At 54.1% G+C, this 21,813-nt stretch overlaps 1 protein-coding gene across 3 annotated transcripts in view; it reads left to right on the top strand.

The window, feature by feature from the left end:
- Positions 1-1,989: 1,989 nt before the first annotated feature.
- The window catches only part of GRIK3 (glutamate ionotropic receptor kainate type subunit 3), a 219,195-nt gene continuing 199,371 nt past the window's right edge, over positions 1,990-21,813 (top strand). For 2 of the 3 annotated variants that reach the window (XM_027580703.2, XM_027580712.2), the window contains exon 1: positions 2,101-2,215. In XM_027580703.2, coding sequence (XP_027436504.1) covers positions 2,101-2,215 — 115 coding nt within the window. Of the gene's footprint in view, positions 2,216-21,813 lie in introns of all 3 variants that reach the window. The other variant, XM_027580719.2, reaches the window with a different exon arrangement.

The following is a 21,813-nucleotide window of genomic DNA, read 5'->3' as shown; positions in this document are numbered from 1 at the left end:
GCCCCGCCCCATGCCCCCAGCTTTATCCTGGAGGGTGGGGCCTTCTGCTCTCCTCTGCTGTGCTTCCTCCTTGCTGGTGCCCACTGGGGCCCAGAACTCTCTATCAAGAGGTGGCAGCTGCCTCTCTGGCTCTGGTTTGCATGCCCTTCCCTCTGGTCTCTCGGGCAACATTTTCCAGTGGCTGCTTAGGAAACCAGAGGCTCTGGCTCCCGGGTGAGGAAGGCCCAAGTCTGGCAAAGAAGGTGGCTCGGTATCCTCTCTTTGCTGTCGGGTCTTTGAGGATGGCCTCAAGACCCGCACACCTCTTGGCCTTCTCAGAAGAGCCCCAGGAATCCTCCGCCCCCCCTTCCCTGTCAGGTGGGAGGGAGTCCCCTTGCAATTGGCAGGATTGGCCACGCTGCAAGTCCCTTACTTCCAGAAAGGAAGGGAAAGAAAAGATGGGGAAATTAACAGCCGGGATAGAGCTGGACCGATAGTCTATTTGCAAGAAAATTAAAGATATGCTTTTCAGATGTTAGGGACCATGCTCTTACCAGACAGCTGGCAAATGGGAGAGATTGGGAATGATGGAATAGATCAAACTATTTAAATGAGAAAAATAAATTCACACACAGCCTAGCCGCTGCCCGGTGACAGATCCGTTTATTTATCTACTGTATCGGCACCGCTTTGTCTCTGTCAAAAAGGTCATTAAACTCGCCTAACTGCGAGTTCCCAGCCTCCTGCTCCAGACTCGCTCCACAGCCTTTCCTTTCCCTCGACACCCAGCGCCACTTGAAAAAAAATTTATTATTGCTAATAAACAAGGTTTTTTTTTCTTTTTAACCCTTTCTAGCTTGCTCCCCCGTGGGTCTTGCTCCATCCCACGGAAATGACAGTTTCTCTTCATTCTTTCTCAGGGGGAAAGGGAAAGAAGGTAGCTCCTCCTGCACAGCTGGGGGAAGACAAGGGATGGGAAGTACCAGGGTGCATTTCAGATGCCCTCGGAGTCTAAGGATTTAACCGTTTTCCTCGGAAAGCCCTGTGGCTGCAGGGCGCCGTCAAGTGTTGCCTTCCACGGCAGAGGGTCTGGCCTGGGCTGTCCCACCCCTACCAGATCCTGCAGCTCCCCGAGCCCAGCGTGCACAAGTCTCTTTGAAATCTGTCTCCCCGGAGGAGCCCCAGCCCCAACTCTGCCTCCCCGAGGGCTGGGCTTCGGGAGGGCAACCGGTTTCTGGGTCGGTCTCTGGCCGCCGCCGTCCAGCCTGCGCCCGCGGCGTGGGATCTGAAAGGCGAGACTCCGCAGACGGCGGACTCCGCGTCCCTCTGCTCCCGCGGGCGCGTCTCCTCCAGCTGGTCGGGCCGCTAGGCTGCCGCCGTCGCCCAGCTCGCGGTGCCAGCTCTCTTGCTCCACGCCCGGCTCCCAGGCTCCGTGCCCTCGCCGTTGAAGGGACTGGGGGCGGCAGGGCGGATGGGGACATCTGGGAAGCGAGGAGAGTCCTCGTTCTCCGGGCGTCCCCCTAAACCGGGTCCAGGGTCCCCTTCCCCGCCCCCTGCGCAGGTGTGAGCGCGCGAGTGTACGCCTCGGCGGGCGTGAGTGTGAAGTGTGTGTGCGCGGGGGAGTGCGCGGAGGGAGCGCGGGCGGCGGGCGGCGCGGGAGGCGGGAGGCAGGGCGCGGGGAGGGGGCTGGGAGGGAGTGTGTGCGCGCGTGCAACTCCACTCCGGGGCTTTGTGCGAGCCCGGGCGATAGCATTGGCGGCGGCTGGAGGAGGAGCGGCCGGAGAAGCGTGCAGCCCGCCCGCCAGCGCCCGGCAGCCAGGGCAGGTGGGAGCCCGCGCGGGAGCCTAGCCGACGCTAGCCGGAGCGGAGTCCGAGCGGAGCCCGGGAGCCTCGCTCGCGGGCGGCCCGTGGGCGGCAGCCGGGCGGGGCGGGCGCCGGCGGGGCGGCCCCCCAGTAAGATGTGCGCGGCGCCGCGGGGCGCCCCCCACTCACAGCGGCGCTTGGGAGCCGGGCAGCTGGGCCAGGCGGCGCCTCGGGGGCTGCTGCGCGCCCGCGCCTAGAGCTGCCGCCCCAGGGAGCCCGCCACGGCCGCGCCCCGGGCACGCTCGGCGGCGCCCAACGATGACCGCTCCCTGGCGGCGCCTCCGGAGTCTGGTTTGGGAATACTGGGCCGGGCTCCTCGTGTGCGCCTTCTGGATCCCGGACTCGCGCGGGATGCCTCACGTCATCCGGATCGGTAAGGGCTCCCCGGAGCCGGGGGTCTCTGTGCGCCCCGGGCGGGGGCGGGAATGGGGGGGGGAAATGAACGCGATCCCCAGAGATTTTCCCGACCTCTCCGGGCTGCCGGGGCCGGGTGACCACCGGGACCTCGTCCCGGTGAGGACAAAGTTCCAAAGCCGGGGTCACGAGGCCTTACTTAGTGGGGAGGAGGCGGCCGGGCCGCGGCGGGCGAGGGGCCCTTGGCGCGCTCGAGAGAGGCCAGATCTGGCTGAGAGTAGCGAAGCGTTCCAGCCCCAACCCGAGTGGCGGGCGCATTTCCCGGCTACTGCCAGCATGACCGGCCTCAGACCGAGTTCTGGACCCGGCTTCTACCCGGAGCGGGAACCCTGGGGAAGACGCCAACTTCTCTCCCCTCCTGGCTCCCGGCAGGCCCCTCGGCCCCATCGGGGGCACGGCTCCAGCGGCCGCGGCGGGGACGCGGGCGACGGCTTCGCAGGACGGGGGCATTGGGTCTCCTCTCCCGGCGGCCGCCCACGGCCTCGGGGGGGCCCCATGCGGCCGGGCGGCTTAGGGCAGAAGAGGGGCAGCCCCCCGCCGGTCGCTCCTGCGGTCGCCCGCGGCTGGGGGGAAGGGAGCGACCGAGCCTGCCCACGGCGGCGGGGAAGGCGGCGGGAGCCATCCGAGCGGCTTTTAAAGTTAGCCGAAATCCCTCCGCAGCTGGCGGCGTCTGGCGGGGCTGCGCGCGGCTTTCTGGGGCTTCCGCGTCTCCGCTCTCTTCTCTCACTCCGGGCTTTTAACTTTGTTGTGGTCGCCCCAGGCGCCTTGTGGGCAGCACTCTGGGCAGTGCGGGGGCTCTCCGGGTGTGAGGTCCGCGCCCGGCCAGGGCTGGGTCCGGCCTGGCCACGCGGGAGCCTCGGCCACGCAGGGCCTGCGCCTGCTGACAAGCCGGAGACCTGGGCCGCCTGGGTTCTTGAGGCGCCACCACCAGCATCTGGCACCAGGCGGGCAGAGCTCTGCTGAGCCAGGGCCACCTTCCTCCTTTGTGGCACTTCCCCAGGAGCGGGCGCGGACTGCTAGAGGCGTGATGGGGTACAGGGAACCGAGATCGGGCTTGGTTTCCGTACTTGAGGTTTTCCTAGGAGGCGGTTTGGAAGCTGGGGGTGGGGGGTCTGTCTTCGTGGCTCGCTCTTGGTTCCCACAATCTCTTGAACTCAATATCTATCGGGATGGGGGTAGAGCGCAGTCCCAAGCGCTGCCCACGCTGGGGTCTTTCAATCCATGCCGGGACCCTCGCAGACTCAAACCCAACCCGGAGGCAGAGGGGTCCAGGCTCGGGTCTCTGGGGACATCTCTCACGGTCGGGCTTAACCCTCTGCAGCCAGGGCTGTTCTTGGCAAGCCAAAAAACCAAATCAAAACAAAACAAAAAAACCACAAAACGTCTTCTATCTCAGCTCTTTTGCCTGCCCCAGCTCCCAGTTTGGTCACCATTCCAGGGGCAGGTTGTCCCTTAGTAGTGCGCCAGCACTCCCTTTATTCCATCCTTCCTTCCCTGTTTTTAGGGTGCCCTTGGGAGAAAGGAGGGGAGACCCAAAGGTGCTGTGTGTCCATCCCACGCATTGCAGGTTCCTCTTGCGTGGTTCTTCCCTCTGCAGGGGGTGGGGGGAAGCTGGGTATGCTCTAGCCCTGCCTCAGGGATGGAGGTCTTTGGGGGCCCAGGAAGTCAGGAGCAGATGAGGACAGGCCCAGAAGGATGAGCCAAAGAGGGGCAGGATGATGTATCCTTACCTGCCCCCTCTTACTGTGAAATTGACTTGCACTGGGGGCTCTTCACTGCTCTGAGGGGAAGCCCCAGCCTGTCTGCCCTTTCTTGGGTTCAGCTTGTAATAATGCAATTAAGAATGGCAAAGCCCTCCTCTCTTCTAATCTTCTTCGTATTAAGCCCCAGGATTAATTAGCGTGTCAGCCCAAGCCATTTATATCTGAGAGCCCTGCCCCATTTGATTCCCAGCCTGAGGACTGGGGTGCTGCGCGGATGCCAAACGTGACCGCCGGAGCTGTGCTAGCTTGGACCGAGGATGGGAAGGCTCTGAAGCCTCCGGGCTTCTCTGGAGCTTCCTGGGGAGCTGAATTTCCATCGTTCTGAGCCCAGGCTGGAGCCTTAGCTGGAGCCAGGGAAGCACAGTGGACGTGGTGCGCGCGTGCGTACACACACACACACGCACACAAAATCCTATGCCGAAACCCAAACACACTGCCTTGGCTGGGTCTGACACTCTCTCCCTTTTCTGATCCACCCGTAGGAGTCCAGGGCTCTGGCTGGGGCTGCAGGAATTGAGGTCCTGGAAATTGGGCTCCGGAGTGTGCTGGGTGCTTCTGGTTCCCCAGACGGGTGCCTGAGCCCGCTGTGCCTGGAGCCGAGTCCTCCAGCAGGCAGGCATCCCCAAGCACCAGCCTGGGAGAGGGTTTTCCTGAGGGTGTCTGAGGGGCTCTCTGGGCCGGGGAGCAGCATACCCGCCCCTCTCTTTGTGTCTTTTTTGGGGACTGAAATTTCCTCTTAGACAAGGAGATGGATAGCTCAGCAGTGTGACAGAGTGTTCAAACAATCCATCTTGAATAGATGAATTGCTTTGCTCTGTCTTTTTGTAATTGTGTCTATCAGAGGGAGAGGTCAAGGCATTGATTGCTTGGATGGTTTGCAAGTAACAAAGGAGAGCGAGGGAGAGAGCGAGGGAGAGAGAGTAATTGGATTGTAGTCTGCGGGAAAAAATGATCATTGATTATTTTATATGAATATATGGAAGATGTATCTGTGTATGATTATCAAGTGTTGCTCATTGAAGGTTTTCAAGGCATATTGTTCGGCGTTTTATTATTACTGTTATCATCGTTATTGTTGAGATGGATTCTGGTCTTAACTCATGGAAAGCAGTTTACTGCATGGGTCCTCTCAGTCAGATGGGCTTCATTGACCTCACGGGGGAACCTGAATTTCCTGGTTATGTGACCTAGAAGCTGAAGTGGAGGGGCCCTAGGCTGGGAGTTAGGAGGCCTGGGTTTTCTGCTCTGTCTTCTGCCCGTTTACTGAGCCATTTTGGTCAAATCACACTGTCCCCCCAACCTCGAGCCTCAGTTTCCCCATCTGTAACCCTTTGGGTTGGCTGTGACAGTGTGGGATCTTCTGTGGCTTCGAAGTACCTGTGAGTGGAGACTGATGGGGACTGCCCTGTCCGCGACATTGTACGTTTCATGGTTCCCTGAGGCTCCCTCCTGTTACATGCATACTGTAGGATCGAGGGCCAGCTTGGAACTTGAAAAGGGAACCAGACAGTGGTGGCAGCAGCTGGGGAGCTCTAGTGGAGGTGATGATCTCTAGCCAGCCAGGGGGAGGTTCAGAGCCAAATGACTGCGGAGACATAAAGCAGGTGTATGTGGTGGGGGTGGGGGTGGCAGGGAAGGGCTGATTCAGTCTGGGACTCTCCGAGTATCCACAGATGGAGCAGAACAGATGAGCCCTCGGCCCCGAGCCTGGGCTGGGGGGCCCAGTGGGCATGCGCAGCAGTCTGTCCCTGGGGAATGAGATCCCCTCCCCCAGAGGTCTCCCAGCCAGCCCCGTCCGTCCACATCTCCTGTGATCGGTTCACCCAAATGGTCCTGAACATTCATCTCCTGAGTTTGGGAGCCTCATGTAAAACAATGAGGAATTTCTTACCGTGACTGGTGATGCGCTGAGACATTTCCGCCTTGTGGGAGCAGACAGGAGCTGAATGAAGATCAATAGGCTTTCCCCCCCTGGAAGTAAATAGCTTCAGACAAGACCTGGGAGTGGCCCGAGGGGCCTTGGAAAGCATTAACTTGAGGAATTTCAGCCTCCACTTTCTAGCCCAGCCGCTCCTGTCAACCCGAGCTTCCCTCCTCCTCAAAGCTGGAGTTTAATTTCTTCTTGATGCTTGCCTCGCACTGCGCTAAACAGTCTTTCGACATCGGGATGATCTGGGGTTTTTAGAGGTGGCTTATGCAGGGTGAGCCAGGTATTGTGTCCTGACTGGGCTCTTCCAAGGTCACTTGTATCCCACTGTTGCTGGCATGACAGCTGACTTCAGAAGTCCAGCCCGCTGTGCTATTTTGAAAGGGCTTTGAGGGGCAGCTCTTCATCTCCCACCCCTTCAGGAATGCAAGGCTGCTTAGCTGCTTTTAGGATCCTTTCTGGGGCCTGTGAGCCTCCCCAAGTCCCCCGTGTTCCCACAGGCACTCTGTGTCCCTGCTTTAGGAAACAGAGCCCCCTCAGGGGTTGGGGGGGCGTGGAAGAAAGCAGAGATTCCTTCTAATGTCCCCTGTGGATATTAGGACTCTTCCTCGTCTTGGGGGTGGGCTACAAGGCCATATACAGGGAAGGTGGCAGAGGCTACTTGGGGTGCCCTTTTAGGAGGAGACTCGGTTGTGCTCAGCAGCTGACTTTGTTTCTGATCTGCTGAGGCCATGCTTCCTCCATCCTGTTACAGACAGCTGCCCCTGCCCCCTGTGGCTTCAGCCCGAGCCCCACCTTGTTTGCCCCGGACCCTCCCGAGGGACTGCAGAGAGGCGAGAGCCAATGCTCCGTTTGGCTGGGCAGCAACGGCAGCAGAGAAGAGCCTGGAGCGCTCCAGGCCCTGCCCAGCAACAATGAGGACCAAAGTTCCAGGAGCAGGGTTTGTCCTCCTGATGCTGAGGTGATGGGGCTGGAGCTTTGGGTGGATGGATGGATGGGCCCAGAGGGGCCTGGTGCACACAGAGGTCCGGGCTCATTCGCTGGAATGGCCCTTCTCCCAGGTGCTGATTCCCCAACAGTAGCACCAGGGGGCAGTGTGCCTGTGTTGAGGTATCCGTGTGTGTCTCCTGCCTGGGACCCCACCTGGGTCTGGAGCGACATCAAATCACTGCGCAACAACAGGGACAACACAAAGGGCCGCAGTTTATGGAGCACTACCAGGTGCCAGGTACCGTGAGGTTCCAAACACTGACCAGTCCTGCGGGGGAATAGTAAGTGCTCAATAAAGGCAGCTGCTGCTTCCCCCCACCCCAATCTTATTTAGCCTTTGCCACCCTACAGTCATTGTTTCCATTTTGCAGATGGGGAAACTAAGCTTGGCAAAGTCACTTACTTGCCCAAGATCGCAGGGCCAGAGAGTGGTAGATGCAGGATGGGAACTCCCATCAGCCCGACTCCAGGTCCTGTGTGGTTGACCGTCTGTGTGGTTGGAAGGTGTGACAGCACCGGGTTGCAGAGGCGCTGAGCAGAGCACCCCCAGCCCCATGGTTCTGGGTGCTGCGCGTGGCCTCGTAGGGCTGGGCTCTGTCTGGCCTGGTGTCGGAGAGGGCTCTGTAGATTCTGAGGCGCTTAACCCTGCCAGTTCTAGTTTGCAGAGTCACACTGTCCTTGCTGATGGGCCTCGGGGCAGATAGGCTTCCTCCAGAGGAAAGGACGGGTGGTCTTTCCCACCCCTCCCACCAACACACATACTTACACAGACTCCATCCCACTTTGTTCGGGCTTCTGGACTCTGCCCAACACTCCAATTCAAGCCTGAAAAAAAGGATGGACTTTCCCTGGGGGATGGCTTGTCTCCCCCCATAGGAATCCCTCTGCTCTGGGGACTCCTGCCTCCGTGTCCCCCCGGGCAGCCACCAGGTGGTCCTCAAAGCCCTCGTCACAGTCTTCAGGAAAGGGCCCCATCCCTGCGTCCCTCCTCACCTCCATCTTCATCTGTCAGTGAGCTGGCAAGAGCAGGTGGTCGGTGAATTGCTCTTTGTTCTTCCTTTTCCCCCTCACCTCCCTTTTCCCTCCCCAATCCCATCCCCTCTCCCTTCCAACATCCTTTCCAGGCTAATAGGTTTTATGGTCATTTGATTTTTAAGCAAGAGTCACATTCCGACCTTCTAGATAGAGCCTGCCTTGCCAGGAATTGAGACCGGTGGACAGTATGAGGGACAGGCCCACAGACGCTGGGCTCTGGAACCCATGCTCTCTCTCAGATGCTCTGGGTCTGGTGTGGGGACCTGGCTGCAGCCCTTCTGCCAGGCTACCTCTACGAGAGCAAAGGCAAATTCTTTTTTTTTTTTTTAATATTTTATTTATTTGACAGAGAGAGACACAGCGAGAGAGGGAACACAAGCAGGGGGAGTGGGAGAGGGAGAAGCAGGCTTCCCGCGGAGCAGGGAGCCTGATGTGGGGCTCAATCCCAGGGCCCTGGGATCACGACCTAAGCTGAAGGCAGCCGCCCAACTGACTGAGCCACCCAGGTGCCCCGAGCAAAGGCAAATTCAAGTTGACCCTTCCTGTTCACCATGTTCCTTCTTCCGGGGGATGCAGGGAGACTGGCCTGATGGTGGCTGCCAGGGACAGAACTGTCCTGGGAACTGCACTGCTGAGAGCCCCTAGAGAGGTGACAGGTTTGGGACAGGCACAATCGGAGGGGTCATGTTATTTTCCAGGGCCTCGGTTTCCCCATCTGTAAAATGGGGATGACTGTCTGACTCACAGAGTCAGAGAGGTAGGGCGTCTTTGCAGAAAAGCTTAAATGCTGTCCAAAGATCAGCATTTCTTATTGCTGGTGTTCGGGGATTGTGACACCAGCACAGGGCCAGGACGAGGGGGAGGTGAGTGAGGCGGCTAGGGGGCAGGATTTAAGCAGGCTCTCCGTGGTGACCCTGTGGGGTGCCTCTGACTGAGAGAGCAGGTGCTTGCTGACATGTTGCATCCCGAAGTGCCTCGTGGGCCTGGACCAACCCCTGTGCTTGCTCATGGAGTCCCTGCTTTCTTCTGCTTCTCTTTGTGCCCCAGAGACAAAATCCTACCCGAGTGGGAGTGGGGACACTGGGGTGAGGCCCAAGGGGTTGGGTTTGAGGACCACAGGTCGTTCTGATTTTGCTTTTGTTAACCTTTGGCCCCATTCTATAGCAGCCGTGGCACAGAGCAACTGGGCCCCACCCCTTGCCTTGTTTTATTTCCCTTGGAGTTATGTACAGGGTCCCCCTGCTTCTAAGTCCAAGCCTGGCACGCCCCTCTCCCCAAAGGTCACTCTGCTACATTACCCCCCTTGCTTCCTTGGACATCTCTGCCTTGTTTACCAGTGCGAACTGATCTTGGCTGGAGTTAGGCTTGTGGCTGTGTCTAGGGTTTTCTCCGGTGCATGCGTGTCCTGCCTCCCCCGTTAGATAAGTAGCTGCCCCAGAGTGTAGAAGGGTGCCTTCCCCACCATCACTACCAGGCGGCAGAACGAGTTGTTTTGGAGTCAGATAATGTATTTTACTGGTTCTAAGATGGACTTCCCGCCTCTATCTTCCCACTTCTCTGAAATCAGTGTGTCTCACATGTTGTTAACTGGAGTTATCTACAGGATCTTTTTCTTTCTTGGCACCTCAAAACATCATGGCGCATATGGGGTTTGGGAAAATATGGTGGATCTGAGTTAGACTCTGAGTCTGCATGTCTGTGCCTTGTGACATTGGGCAAGTCACGTTACCCCGGAGCCTCCGTTTCCTCATCTACAAGGTAGAAATATTACTATTAGGCAGAACCATATGCAGATGTTTTTGACCTGCAAAAATTTCATATGGCTGAACCTTACAGTATCATCTTCACAGCGTTAGTGTGAGGATTAAAGAAGATAAAGTGTATAAAGCTCTTTGCATGGTGCCTGATGTTTAATAAATGTTAGGAGAGAAAGGATCCCCCAAGGGTGGGGGCCGTGTCTTTGCCATCAGTGTTTGAGCTCTGAGGCTCTCTGCTGTTTATTTACCCTCTGCCTTGTGCCAGCCCTTGTGCTCAGTACTCCATGCAGCTTAGTACATGGCATTTACCCATTGCCCGCACACCCATGTGCCCCATAGCGGAAATGGTAGGGTCTGGCTGCCTGTGACCGTTATCCACCAAGTTAGGGAGAGAGAGAGGTGCCCTTCAGGATGCTTCTGTGTCTTAGCTCCCAGACTCCTCCTGGCCTGCTATTTATCACATACCTGTAGCCCATGAGGGTGCTGGTTCTTCCCTATATTTGCAGGGTTGAAATGCATTTTGCCTGTGTTCAGAGCCAAGAAGACCCTGGTTGTGGGATGTTCTTTAGGAATTGATCCGGGGAGTCCTGATCTGTCCTTCTTGGATGTGGAGTTGAAGCTTGCTTCTTGGGCAGGCCCGTGCAGCCCAGAGAGGGTCTGTGGCTGGAGGCTGGGCTCCAGGGGATAGACACTCCTGGCTCTGTGGGGAGACGTCAGGTAATGAGGCCACGGCAAGAGCTAGGGAGGAGAGAGTCCCCATGGTGATCATACAGTTCGGAGATAATGAGATGGAGTGAGATCTGGGGGGAGTGACAGCTTCGACTCCAAATCCTTTGGTGCCATGCTGAACGGTGGTTAAGGAAGGCAGGAGAAAAAAGGGAGCAAAAAGGAGCTGAGATGCTAGTTTGTGTGAAGGGGGTTCCAATCCATAGGAGACAATTAAGTCTTGCGCTATTAAAGGGACTGATGCAGACAGGCTGATGATGGAAGGGGTTTATAGAGTTCTCAGAACAACTGCAGAGATGAGCTCTTTAAATATGGGAATGAGGGAGACTTGTGCAAAGCTTTCCTGCATCAGCTTTGCAGAACTGAAATATGCTATTCCAAAAAGCCTGCCCAATTGGGTGGAAAAGCAGGAGCAGGGAGCCAAGGACTTCCCAGGGCTTCACGGCATCACATTTCCTGTCTGTGGTGGAGAATCACAGAATCTAGGCTGAAAAGGACCCCAGGGGTCATTCTAGGCCTCTGGTTCTCAAACATCAGCATGCATCAAAATCACCTGGAGTGCTCGTTAAAATCCAGATTGCTGGGCCCCACCTGCAGAGCTTCTGATTCAGTAGGTCTGGGGGGAGGCCTGGAATTTTAATAGGGCCCCAGATAATGTTGATGCTGCTCATCTGGGGCCTACACCTGTGAGGACCACTGTTCTAAGTCACTGCAGGGCCCCGCCTTACAGGTGGATCTCTGGTCTCTATTGAATACCACCTGAGACAGGAAGCTCACTAGTTTGGACCCTGTTTTGTTCCTTACTGCAAATGTTTTGGCTGATTCCAATCTTTGTTGCAAGTTTTCCCCTAAAATTCATCTCCCCACAGTTCTGGAAAAGGCCACAGAGCTTGGATGTTGAGAGTAGAAGTTCTGAGATCCACCTGTCTGAGTTTAAACCCTCTTCCCCCTCCAGTCTCTGACACTTTGGGTAAGTCACTTAACTTCTTGGCCTTAGCTTTCCTCACCTGTCACATGGGGATAGCAAATAGATTTGACCTCATGGGATCGTTGTGAGAATGAATCTGCCTGGCACGAGAGAAGTTGTCCGTGCACTTTCACAATCTAGCATCATGGATTAGTTAGCAGGTTCTGGAATCTGCTGGCCTGACTCTGAAGCCTGCCTCCATCATTTCCCATCCGTGTGATCTTGGGCAAATTAATCTCTCATAGTAATAATAATAATAATAATAATGATAATGATAGTACCTGCCTCACAGGGCTGTTATAAGGATTAAATAAGTTAATGTTTATAAAGCGTTTAGACCACGGCGGTGATAAGCACTCAACAAATGGTGTCCATTACTCTTATGTTACAATCACCATGCCCACTGATTCTGGTCCGGGTTTGCTCCCTGTCCCACCATGCAACCCTATGGAAATGCAAAGGCATTTCTCCAAATTAAATTTTTCCAAATTAAAATGCTCAGTTCTAAAAAAAAAAAAAAAAAAAAGATGTTCAGTTCTTCCCCCAACAAAGATGCTCTGTTCTTCCTGCATGGTGTTGAGAGCTCTCCACAGTGCTGCTTGTGAGTTGCACCCAGTAAGCGCAGCTCCTCAGCTTCCATGTCTCCTTGTATAACCCAGACCACTATCTCTGCCTTCTCAGCAGCCATCTGCTTTGCTGAGTTATGCGGAGCTGGTGGTCTCTTGAGATCACCTGGTCTTTTGCACAGGCATCGCTGCTGATCTATAACTACTCTCATCTTCCCTTTGGCAGTTGATCTCTCAAGCCGAAAAGCAGGACCTGTCATTTATCCTCGGTAAATCCCGTATCATTGAACCTTCAGGCGGTTATTCTCGCTCATTGTTTCTGGACCACCAAAGCCTGTTCCTGTCCCTCCATCCTCAGGAGGTAGACGTGAATTTCACTCTCTTCGTCTTCCCACTCCTGGGGGTCTGTGGTGGAGAGGTTAAGTGGTTGTGGGCCTACACTATGATGGGGGCTGGAAGCCTCTGTTCTCGATGGTGCAGCTTTTGTGGCTTCCCTTTCTGCGGTCTGGCACGCTTAGTGCCATGTGAGCCTGGGATGAACCCGCCTGCCCTCCCTTCCGCCATCAACACGTTAGTCAGGAAATGACCAGTGTCAGAGTCCGTTGGCTTAATTCAGTGACCTTGGGTCCACTGTCCTATACTTTAACCAACTTCAAAACCCCACTAGCTGACTTAGACTCTGTCCCTCTTTGCCTGACACACACTCTCTGTTCCACTGTACCGAACACCCAAGTCCCCAGGGGCCACTGTGCCTTCCTTCACACCCTGGGCCTCTGCTCTTGCTGTTCTTCCCAGACAACTTCTAGTCATCCTTGAGGTTTCAGCCTTTCTTGATGCCTGCCCACTTTGATGGGCCCTCAAACCCCCCACACTTCCCTTGTCATAGCACTTATGTACAAGCGAGGACTCCAGATGGCTTATTCACCACTTCATCCAGTGCCTCTAGCACAGTGCATGGCACGTAGTAAGGGACTAACAACTATTTGTTGAACAGATGAATGCACTGATGGATACAGTCATTTGAGGAGAAGTTCACCTACCTGCCCTGTAACTCAGCTCCACACCTTTTCCATCTGGTCAGCTGGATTTTGCGAAAGACATTGTTCGAGTCTTCTACCAAGTCTAAGTTCTAGCAAAGTCTGTGGTGTTCTGACACCTTAATTCAGCACCTTCTATGCTAAGACTTTTTCCATGTAGCTAGCTTGGGCAAAACTGGAATATTTAGAGGAGTGGGTCCTTCTTTTCCCCAGGCCTAGATTGGTCTTTACATCCATTGTCTGGTTCATATCATGATGATTCTTCTCGAGAGAGAGACATGAGATGTCTACTTCAAGGAGAAACTGAAGAAGAGCTCCCGACCTCACCTGTCCCTCCTCCCCACCTGCCCCTCAGCATCTCTGCGCCTAACCTCTGGAGCCAAGCCAAGAAAGAGAACTTCTGCCATTCGTCCTTACCAGGCAGGCCACTCTGGACAACTGGCAGACAGGGCTGCTGCTGTTCCACATGCTCTGCGGCGGGTCCTCGGTCGGGCCTCTCTGCTTTCCGCTTTCACCACATCACTTCCTTCTGTTAGGATGTGTAGACAACAGGTCTCCTTGCTGGCTTCGTGTAAAGCAGAGGTGTTGACAGTTGACCTGCAGGTTCAGGCTGTCTTGTCAGCTTGGGCCATTTAACCCCGGGGGCATGTGCATCTTCTGGGTTCTTGGGAGTGTGAGTGTGTACACGTGTATGTGTTTGTGTACTTCGAAGAAATGATGACCACTTGGAGGTTTGCTTCTCTAGCACACACTTCCCAAGGTGGGGCGCAACAGCCATTCTTTATCCCAAAGCCTGATGAGTGACTGTAGTGACTTTCCTTTGGGTCAGTGGGGAGCTGAAGACTTCAGTGGTGCTCCCAATTCCTGGCGGACTGGGCCGATGGGTCTGCCGTATCTGTGTAGCTGAGAGTGAGGTTGGGCCAGGTTCGCAGTGAAGCCCTGGGCTTCCCCTCTTGCGCTCGACAGCACCGAGCTCTCCCCTGAGGCCATGCCCCCTCTTTCTTGCTTCCTTCCCCAAGGAAACAGATGACACATTATGAGCAGAAAGAGCCTGTTGCCTACATGGCCATTTTTCCTGCCCAGTTTAGTAGAGGTGACAGCCGTCTATTTTACTTGTCTCGTAACATCGAATCAGTAAATAAAATATGGGTGAACTCTCAGGTTTAGCTGAATTATGGCTGGTCCATGGGGACGGAGGGCTCAGGGAGAGCTGAGCAGAGATTGAATCCCTGGCTTGTTGCAAGAGAGACCGAGGCTTGTGTCCACCTCTAGCTCCAGGAAATCTTTCAGTGCTGAAGAAGGCCAGGCAAGGTCATCCTGTTGACAGTCTCTGAGTTCATGGAAGAGCCAGAACACAAGGAGGGGCCCCCAGAATGTTGGAGCTAGAGGAATACAGTACCTCTCTTTCCTCTTTCGTATCACAGATTGGGATATTGAGGACCAAAAGGGGGACACCCCTTGGTGAGCCATAGGAAAATCAGATGAAAACATGGGTCTCTGACCCCCCAGTTTATTAAGAAAACTCCATCCTTGTTCCTATCTCTCTCTCTCTCTCTCTCTCTCTCTTTCTCTCTCACACACAACACACACACACATACATTTGAAGCTTTAAATTTGCAGTCTTGAGGTAGACTAAATTTTTCCAGTGCTGAAAAACAGACCTATAAAACATTTTTTCCACATTGAGGGAGAAATACTAAACCAGATTCATGTGTGTTTAGAAAGGCTCATAGGTAATTGATATATCCTATGTAATTCCCCAAGAGGCTGGGAGATTAAGGTTCACCCCGAACCTCTGTGTTCAGCACCACGGAGAGCAGTCAAGCCCTGGGGTAGTGAGTGGGCGCCATCTGCTCCCTGACTCTTCTAGGAAGGGTGATGTTATTTTATTTTTTTTAAAGATTTTATTTATTTATTTGACAGAGAGAGACAGTGAGAGAGGGAACACAAGCAGGGGGAGTGGGAGAGGGAGAAGCAGGCTTCCCGCTGAGCAGGGACCCCGATGCGGGGCTCGATCCCAGGACCCTGGGATCCTGGACCTGAGCCGAAGGCAGACGCTTAACGACTGAGCCACCCAGGCGCCCCAGGGGTGATGTTAGTGTAAGGTCTTGCTAAACAGGCGTTCTTTTTCCGAATGCTATTCCTCTAGGACTCTGGTGTTCATAAACTGGACTGAGGTGTTTAGCAGGCACACAGTAGGCTAGTAAGAACGATTATTGTGGTCATTCAAATCAAGTAATTCACAGTAAAAGAAAATGAAGAGAACAGATAGAATTTTCTCCCCCCCCCCCCCCCACCACACACACACACACACACAAATTGTTCCTAAGCCTTTGGTGCTTTGTACAGCTCGTCTGCTAGGGAGCAGTAGCAGATGACAAAACGAGTGAACATTCTATTGTCAAAGATCACACCTGATACCAAGCATCTTTGCTCAGCTTGTCAGCATCATCTTTCACATTGCATTTGGTAAGTAGGCTTGTGTTAGGTATTTTTATCCTGCTAAATGTGATTTCTTAAAAGTATTTTGTGTGTTATTATTTCCTGAGTTGTGGAACCCTGCATACCTATAATAGAGCCATATTTTCTGCCAGTAAATAAAATTACTCATCATTCAGGTGATGGGAATTAAATGTGTCACAGCTTCGTGGTTTTCCCCAAAGAACCCCAGCAGTACCAGGTGCTCCACCACCTGGATGTGTCTGAGAAGCCTTGTGATGGGGCTGGATATCGACAAAGGTCTCTCCTAGACAGGAAAGGCATTTGCTGAGTGGCCTCAGCATGCTCAGAGAAAGGAGGACCTTTTGTCTGTCACGGAGGTGCTGGGAGCTGGCTGGAACACCTGGCCTAGAAGCCCAAGGGCAAAGGAGTCTGAGAGTATCTGAATGACAGAGTCAGAGGAATTGGCATGTGCCTTTGAACAAGGAGTGATGTTTAAGTCAACGGGCTCCGAGGAGGCAAGATGGCACCTTCCAGTCATACAGCAGATTGATGTGGATCGGGCAGAGGGAACATGGGCTCTGTGCCTGCAGAGCAGGGCTACTTCAGGGCCCTGGCTTGAGAGATCTCAGTGAGAGGGGATGGGTTTTTCTTTTTTTTTGCTCCTTCTGCTTGGATTCACAGAATCAGAAAAATCTGCTTTGGAAATGTGGCTATTTTTATGCTGTTTGTAATTTAGTGTTTATTTCCTGCTGTTTTCACATGGACTCTGGGCTGACTCATTGATTCACCAAATATTTATGGAGCGCCCACTCCGTGGGTTGCGGAGTGCACCAGGAAGGGGGTTGTGGAGGATCTGGAGGCACGGAGCTGCCTCCCTGGACCTGGTGGTAACTCGGTGGCCTCCTGCTAGGTCCGTGTAGGTGACCTTCAGTGATGGGCCTCGTTCTTTGAACATGCAGATACATGCAGTGCAGACCAGAGCCCCACACTGAGAGATCTTCCTCACTCTCCTGGGTGCTCTAAGGAGGAGCACTAAGGCTCAGAGAGGGGAAGGAACACGGTAAAAATCACACAGCAGAGCCAGCTGGGAAGCCACATCTGTTCCCTTGCACCTTTCACGTCCGTGCTCCTGCTTGCCTTGCTCCTTCTAAAACGTATCATCCCTTCCATTGTTCTGAGGATTCCTTCACTCCTGAGCTGTCACACCCCATCCTTGCCCCCCCCCCCCCCGCCCAAGGCTCATTTTGGCCAGTTCCCTGTCTCTTGTCAGAATGGAACCTTCAACTTTTCTAGATGGGGCAGGTTGCGTGTGTAAGTAGGGAGGGAAGGTAAGGGTAGAGGTTAGCATCCCATTTTTGTCTCAAAAGGTTCTGTCTCCTTTGGTGGGAAAGTTTTTCTTTCTGGCTGATTCAGATTCTTCCTGCAGCAATGTAAATCCGTCTCGTCCATGACATGACATGGCCATTTGTGGAGTTTGGGAGGGAACATCTCGATTGGGAGCTAGTAGCTTCGGGGACTTTTTTTTTCCTAGGGCTGTAGCAAAGAAGCTCTCAAACACTGAAGCTGAAATGGCTACACCTGCCCTCACATGGGCTTGGGCAGATTTATAATATTTTCTTTTTTAAAAAATGGGGATTTTTTTTTCACGGAGACAATGATTTATGGAATAATCAATTTCTTTATCTACCTAATACATTGGAGTGATCCGTCAGTGCAGGCATCCATCTCCCCCAGAGGCTGGAGAGGGCCGGCAGACTTTGAGCCTGACTCACCCGGCAGAAGGTGGCTTTTTCTGTGTGCTAGTTTGATCCCAGAGTCTGGATCTGAGGCCTGCAGTAAGGAAGGTCTGGGGCTCCTGCAGCCCCACTCTTTGAGCACAGATGCTAGTGCTTTCTCCTCCTCCGTGTCAGCCCCACCTGGAGAGGAGTAAGGTCCAGCACTCGCCAGCCCCGTAGTACAGGTACGGAGTCCGAGAGGAAGGTCAGAACCCAAAGCTTGCAGATGTGAAGGCAAGGGTTGTCATCTCTTAATCTCTGAAGGCTGTTGTGTAGGAGGGTGAGCAAACATGGTCTTAGAAGTCCCAGCAGAGAGAATTGGAGCCAGTGGGAGGATGGCCCAAGAAGGCAGAATTTGGTTCAACACCAGCCATCTCATAGTCGGGGCTATTTGAAGATTTAAGTAAAATACCTCGGGGGTAGCAAGCTTCCTTTTAGGGGAGGTAATCAAGAACAGATTGGCCAGGGATGTTACCGAGGGGCTCTGGGTTCCTTTCACGGTAAATTCTAGGCATCCCCAGCTGTGCAGCTAGAGAGGCTATAAAAACCCGGGCTTTCTAAGTTGCCTGAAAGGAACATGCCTGCTCTGTTGACACAGACTCCACCAACTCACCAACTCTGAGCTCAGAGTGGTGGTTGTGAGAAGTCGTCTTAAGGGTCAGACTCTTTCTGTCCTGTCTCCTGCAGCAGTTCGTCCCTTGGCAGTGCCCAGGGGTCAGGAAGGAGACTGGTGGCTGCAGCCAGCCCCAGGAAGGACCTGTCAACGTTTTTGAGCAATATAATGCCACATACACTTGGCACGCCTCATGCCATGTCGTTTGCCCGTCTCTCTGCTGTAGGTATGATTACCTTCTTTTGCAGAGGTAGGAACCGATGTCTACAGGACATGGGTGGTCCAAGGTCGTACAGCTGGCCGGGGGCAGGGCTCTGTCCCGTTCACAAGCACACGAGCCACTGTTCCTCAGCGAGCCTTTACTGAGCACATACTATGTGCCAGCCCTGGGCCAGGTGCTGGGACCCTCAGGATGAGCAAGACAGACGTGGTCCTTGCCCTCATGGAGCTTGCAATCTGGCAGGAAAGACAGACATCAGAGAGTCACTACGGGTTCAATGCCTGTTACAGAAGGGAGGCGCAGGCTGCCCAGGGGAACATCGGGAAAGGCTTTCTGGAAGAAGTGACATTTGGGTTGAGACCTGAGGGAGGAGGAAGGCACAGTGACACCAGGATGATGGGGAGGAGGGAGGGATGTGTTCTAGGTAGAGGCGATAGCATGTAAATGCCCAAGGGACAGACAGTTGTGTTAAGTTGAACTGCAGGAAACTATCAGCTTCGTAGGTCAAACGTGGCCAAATATCAGCAATTTCATGTGTTTCAGACTTACATTTAAAAAACTCAAGGAGGTCTGTGGGGCTCAGTTGTTAAGCATCTGCCTTCGGCTCAGGTCCTGTTCCCAGGGTCCTGGGGTCGAGCCCCGCATCGGGCTCCCTCCTCGGCGGGAAGCCTCCTTCTCCCTCTTCCACTCCCCCTGCTTGTGTTCCCTCTCGCACTGTCTCTGTCAAATAAATAAAATCTTGAAAAATAAATAAATAAATAAAAATAAAAAACTCAAGGAAGTCCAGTGTGAATAGAGTAAAGGGAGGGGGATGTGGAAAAATAAGGCCTGAGTAGGGGGCTTCATGTAAAGCTCTGTAAGCCTTGTGAGGAGGCTGGACTTTATCCTAAGGGCATTGGGGAACCATTGAGGACTGTAGGAAGGGAGCAACATAGCCAGATTTGTGTCTTTGAAAAGTCATCCTGGTGGCTGTGTGGTGTGATTACTACAAAGTGGAAGCTGGGGGGCCATCAGGAAGCTGTTTAAGTAGTTCAGGTGAGAAAGGACAGGGAGATGTGTGGGGGCGGATGGAGGGTTGGTTAAGAGACCAGTTGCCCTCAATCCTGGTCCAGGGCTCTCCCGAGAAGCTGCTGTTCCCTTGGCCCCAGGCCTGAGCACTGGAAGTCAGGCCATGGTACATGATTGGACCCTCCCCAGAGCCATGCACCTGTTTTCTGAGCCCTCTGTTGTTGGATGCCACATCAGTTGTCTGAGAGCTCAGCTGGGCCTCCAGCCCCATTGCATGGTTCCCTGGTTTGACCATAAAACCCTCAGTGTGTTCCGTCTCATGGTGTGCAAGGTGATGAGCACCCCGTGGGTGGTGGGCTGCTCACAGTCTCCTCCAGCAGGCGGATGGGGCTTGGAAGTCTGGTCACCTGGCCAGGCCTTCTGCAAGTCCTAGGTCTTTGTGGCAGCCTGGCCAGGAGGCTTGAGAAGGGGACTCTGTCTGTCTCCACTTTCCTCTTTGAAACCTGTAAGGGGCCAGGAGCTTCTCTGTGGCTGAGCTGAAACCCTTCTCGCATTGACCTCAACTTGCAGGACAGATACCTGGGTCAGTGCCACTGACGACTGCCGCATCAGGGGCGGGAGGGACAGGGGCGCACGGATCTGGCCGGGCTGTGCTTGCCCTATGGTTTCCATCTCCAGCCCCCCGTGCTAACACAATGTTGCTGTGCTCCTAGACATAACACGAGTGATCTGTTAAAGGCTCACGATGTACCAGACACTGTCCTAAGCATCTTTCCGACATTCATTCACTTAACACAGCAGATCTAAGAGGTAGGGACTTTATCCCCACTTTAGAGACGAAACAGTGCCTGGCGGAGTGCACAGAGAGAAAGCATTCAGAAATATTCCTTGATACCATTATGGTCACCCATCATCATGGCTGCTATTATTTTAAATAACGGCTACCAAGACCTGTCACAGTTCCTGGCATAAAGTGGGTGCTCAGGGAATTTTTGTTGAATCTGCTTATACAGATTGGGGCAGAAAATGGGGTGAGTGGCTTGGGTCAGGAAAAGGGAAAAGCTTGGGAAAGGTGTCTTCCCAGCTTCCTCCTGGATCCCCAAGGATCTTTTGCTCCCATTCCCCCGACCCCCCGGCCAGGCCTTTCTTAGCCTGGTCCCTCCCGTGTCTCTTGCTCCTTACCTGTCCCCATTCTTCGAGCAAGGGCACCTGGATTCCATTTCTTGGCAGCTGCAGGCAATGCAGGGACAGCCCCCAGGGCCCCTGTCTTGGGGGAGTGGGTGGGTTGGAAGAGCCCCATCCTTCAGGACGTCACTGTTCAGTGGGCCCTGCCCAGTAGCCAGTCCAGCCAGGACTCCACATAAACTCTCCACGTCCAGAACCATTGTCAGCTCAAGGCAGGTGGGGCTGTTTCTTGACTCCTTGCGTCTGCGTTCTGTGCTTCCCACATGAATGCCCTCCCCCCTGGCCTCCTGCTGAATTTCTTCTTTCTCATACTTCCTCTTCTGTCATAGGCTCATCTCCTCCGGGAAGCCTCCTCTGATGCACCCAGGCAGTGGCATGACCTTCCCTGAGCCTCCCAGAGCGTTGCTCCAGCCCCCTTTTTATAGCACTTTTCATGGGTGCAGAGATGATCTCCTTCCCCTTGACTCACCCCAAAGCTCAAGTGGAAGCTTGTGGACCTCTTGTGTTTGCTTCTGTGTTGTTGTTGTTGTTGTTTTTAATCTTGTTGATGGTTTGCTCTCTTGAAGACAAACTTCTTAGCCTCGAATTTAAGGAATTCCCCTCCTGAACTCCTTTTCTAGGTTCTGCTCTCTCCCTCCCCCACCCCCATCAATTTAATTTTAACTTGAATTAGTTTTTTAAGTTGAGTTAGCCAACATTCCAAAATTGGGATGTTTTATATAAAATTTTAGGTTTCTAGCTTCCTTTCCCCCGTTTGCACACGCCATAGCTCCCACCTGTCCTTACAGTGCATCCCCTGAGACTGGCCGTTCACAGTCGTGCATGCGCTCTGCTTGCAGTGGCATCGAGGGGGAAAGGTGAAACATTTTGTGCAGCTGTGGTTTTATTATCGGGAGCGAAGAAGAGGCAGAGCAAGAGGGCCATTTATTTCAGATGTCTGTGTCTCACCCCATCCTGCCTCCCCGTGGGGTTCCTTTTGGCTCCCGCAAGGCACGGGGTCCCTGACCCCCACATGGATCAGGAGTTTCTCAAAGGCAAGGATGTTAACTCGTTCCTCTTTATCATGCTATTAAGAGCTGATGTTCACTGAGCCTCCCCCCCCCCCCCCCCGCATCTCATTTAACCCTTACAACATCCCTAAGGTCGGTGCAGTTATTTTGTCTTCTTTCCAGAGGCAGGATCTGAGCCCGAGCATGGGGAAGGACCTGTTTGGGAAGGGGTGGTTGACAGATTTTTATGCCGGTCTGCCTGGCTCCAACTTGATTCCCCTGCGTATTCCCAGCAGCTGCACCAAGCAAGGCCCACAGTAGACAGTTAAGTGCCGGACAGATCACACTGAATCCCCGAGTCACGGATGGGCTGGAGGCTGGGAGGGGGCCTCCCAGCAGTGGACGGTGGCAAGTGGCATGTTTGGGATGTTCCCGGCTCTTCTTTTTTGGGTGTCTGGATGGCTGTGAGTGGTGCTGTGTATCTCGTTGGCAGCATTACCCAGAGTTAAGTGAACACATTCCGGGCCGAAAATGTGCTGGGAGTCCCTTCGCATTAC

The sequence above is a fragment of the Zalophus californianus genome, chromosome 4 (assembly GCF_009762305.2).
Source record: "Zalophus californianus isolate mZalCal1 chromosome 4, mZalCal1.pri.v2, whole genome shotgun sequence".
In the NCBI taxonomy this organism is placed as follows: domain Eukaryota; kingdom Metazoa; phylum Chordata; class Mammalia; order Carnivora; family Otariidae; genus Zalophus; species Zalophus californianus.
Note: the sequence above shows the minus strand (reverse complement) of the source record. Positions and strands in the feature narration are given on the sequence as shown.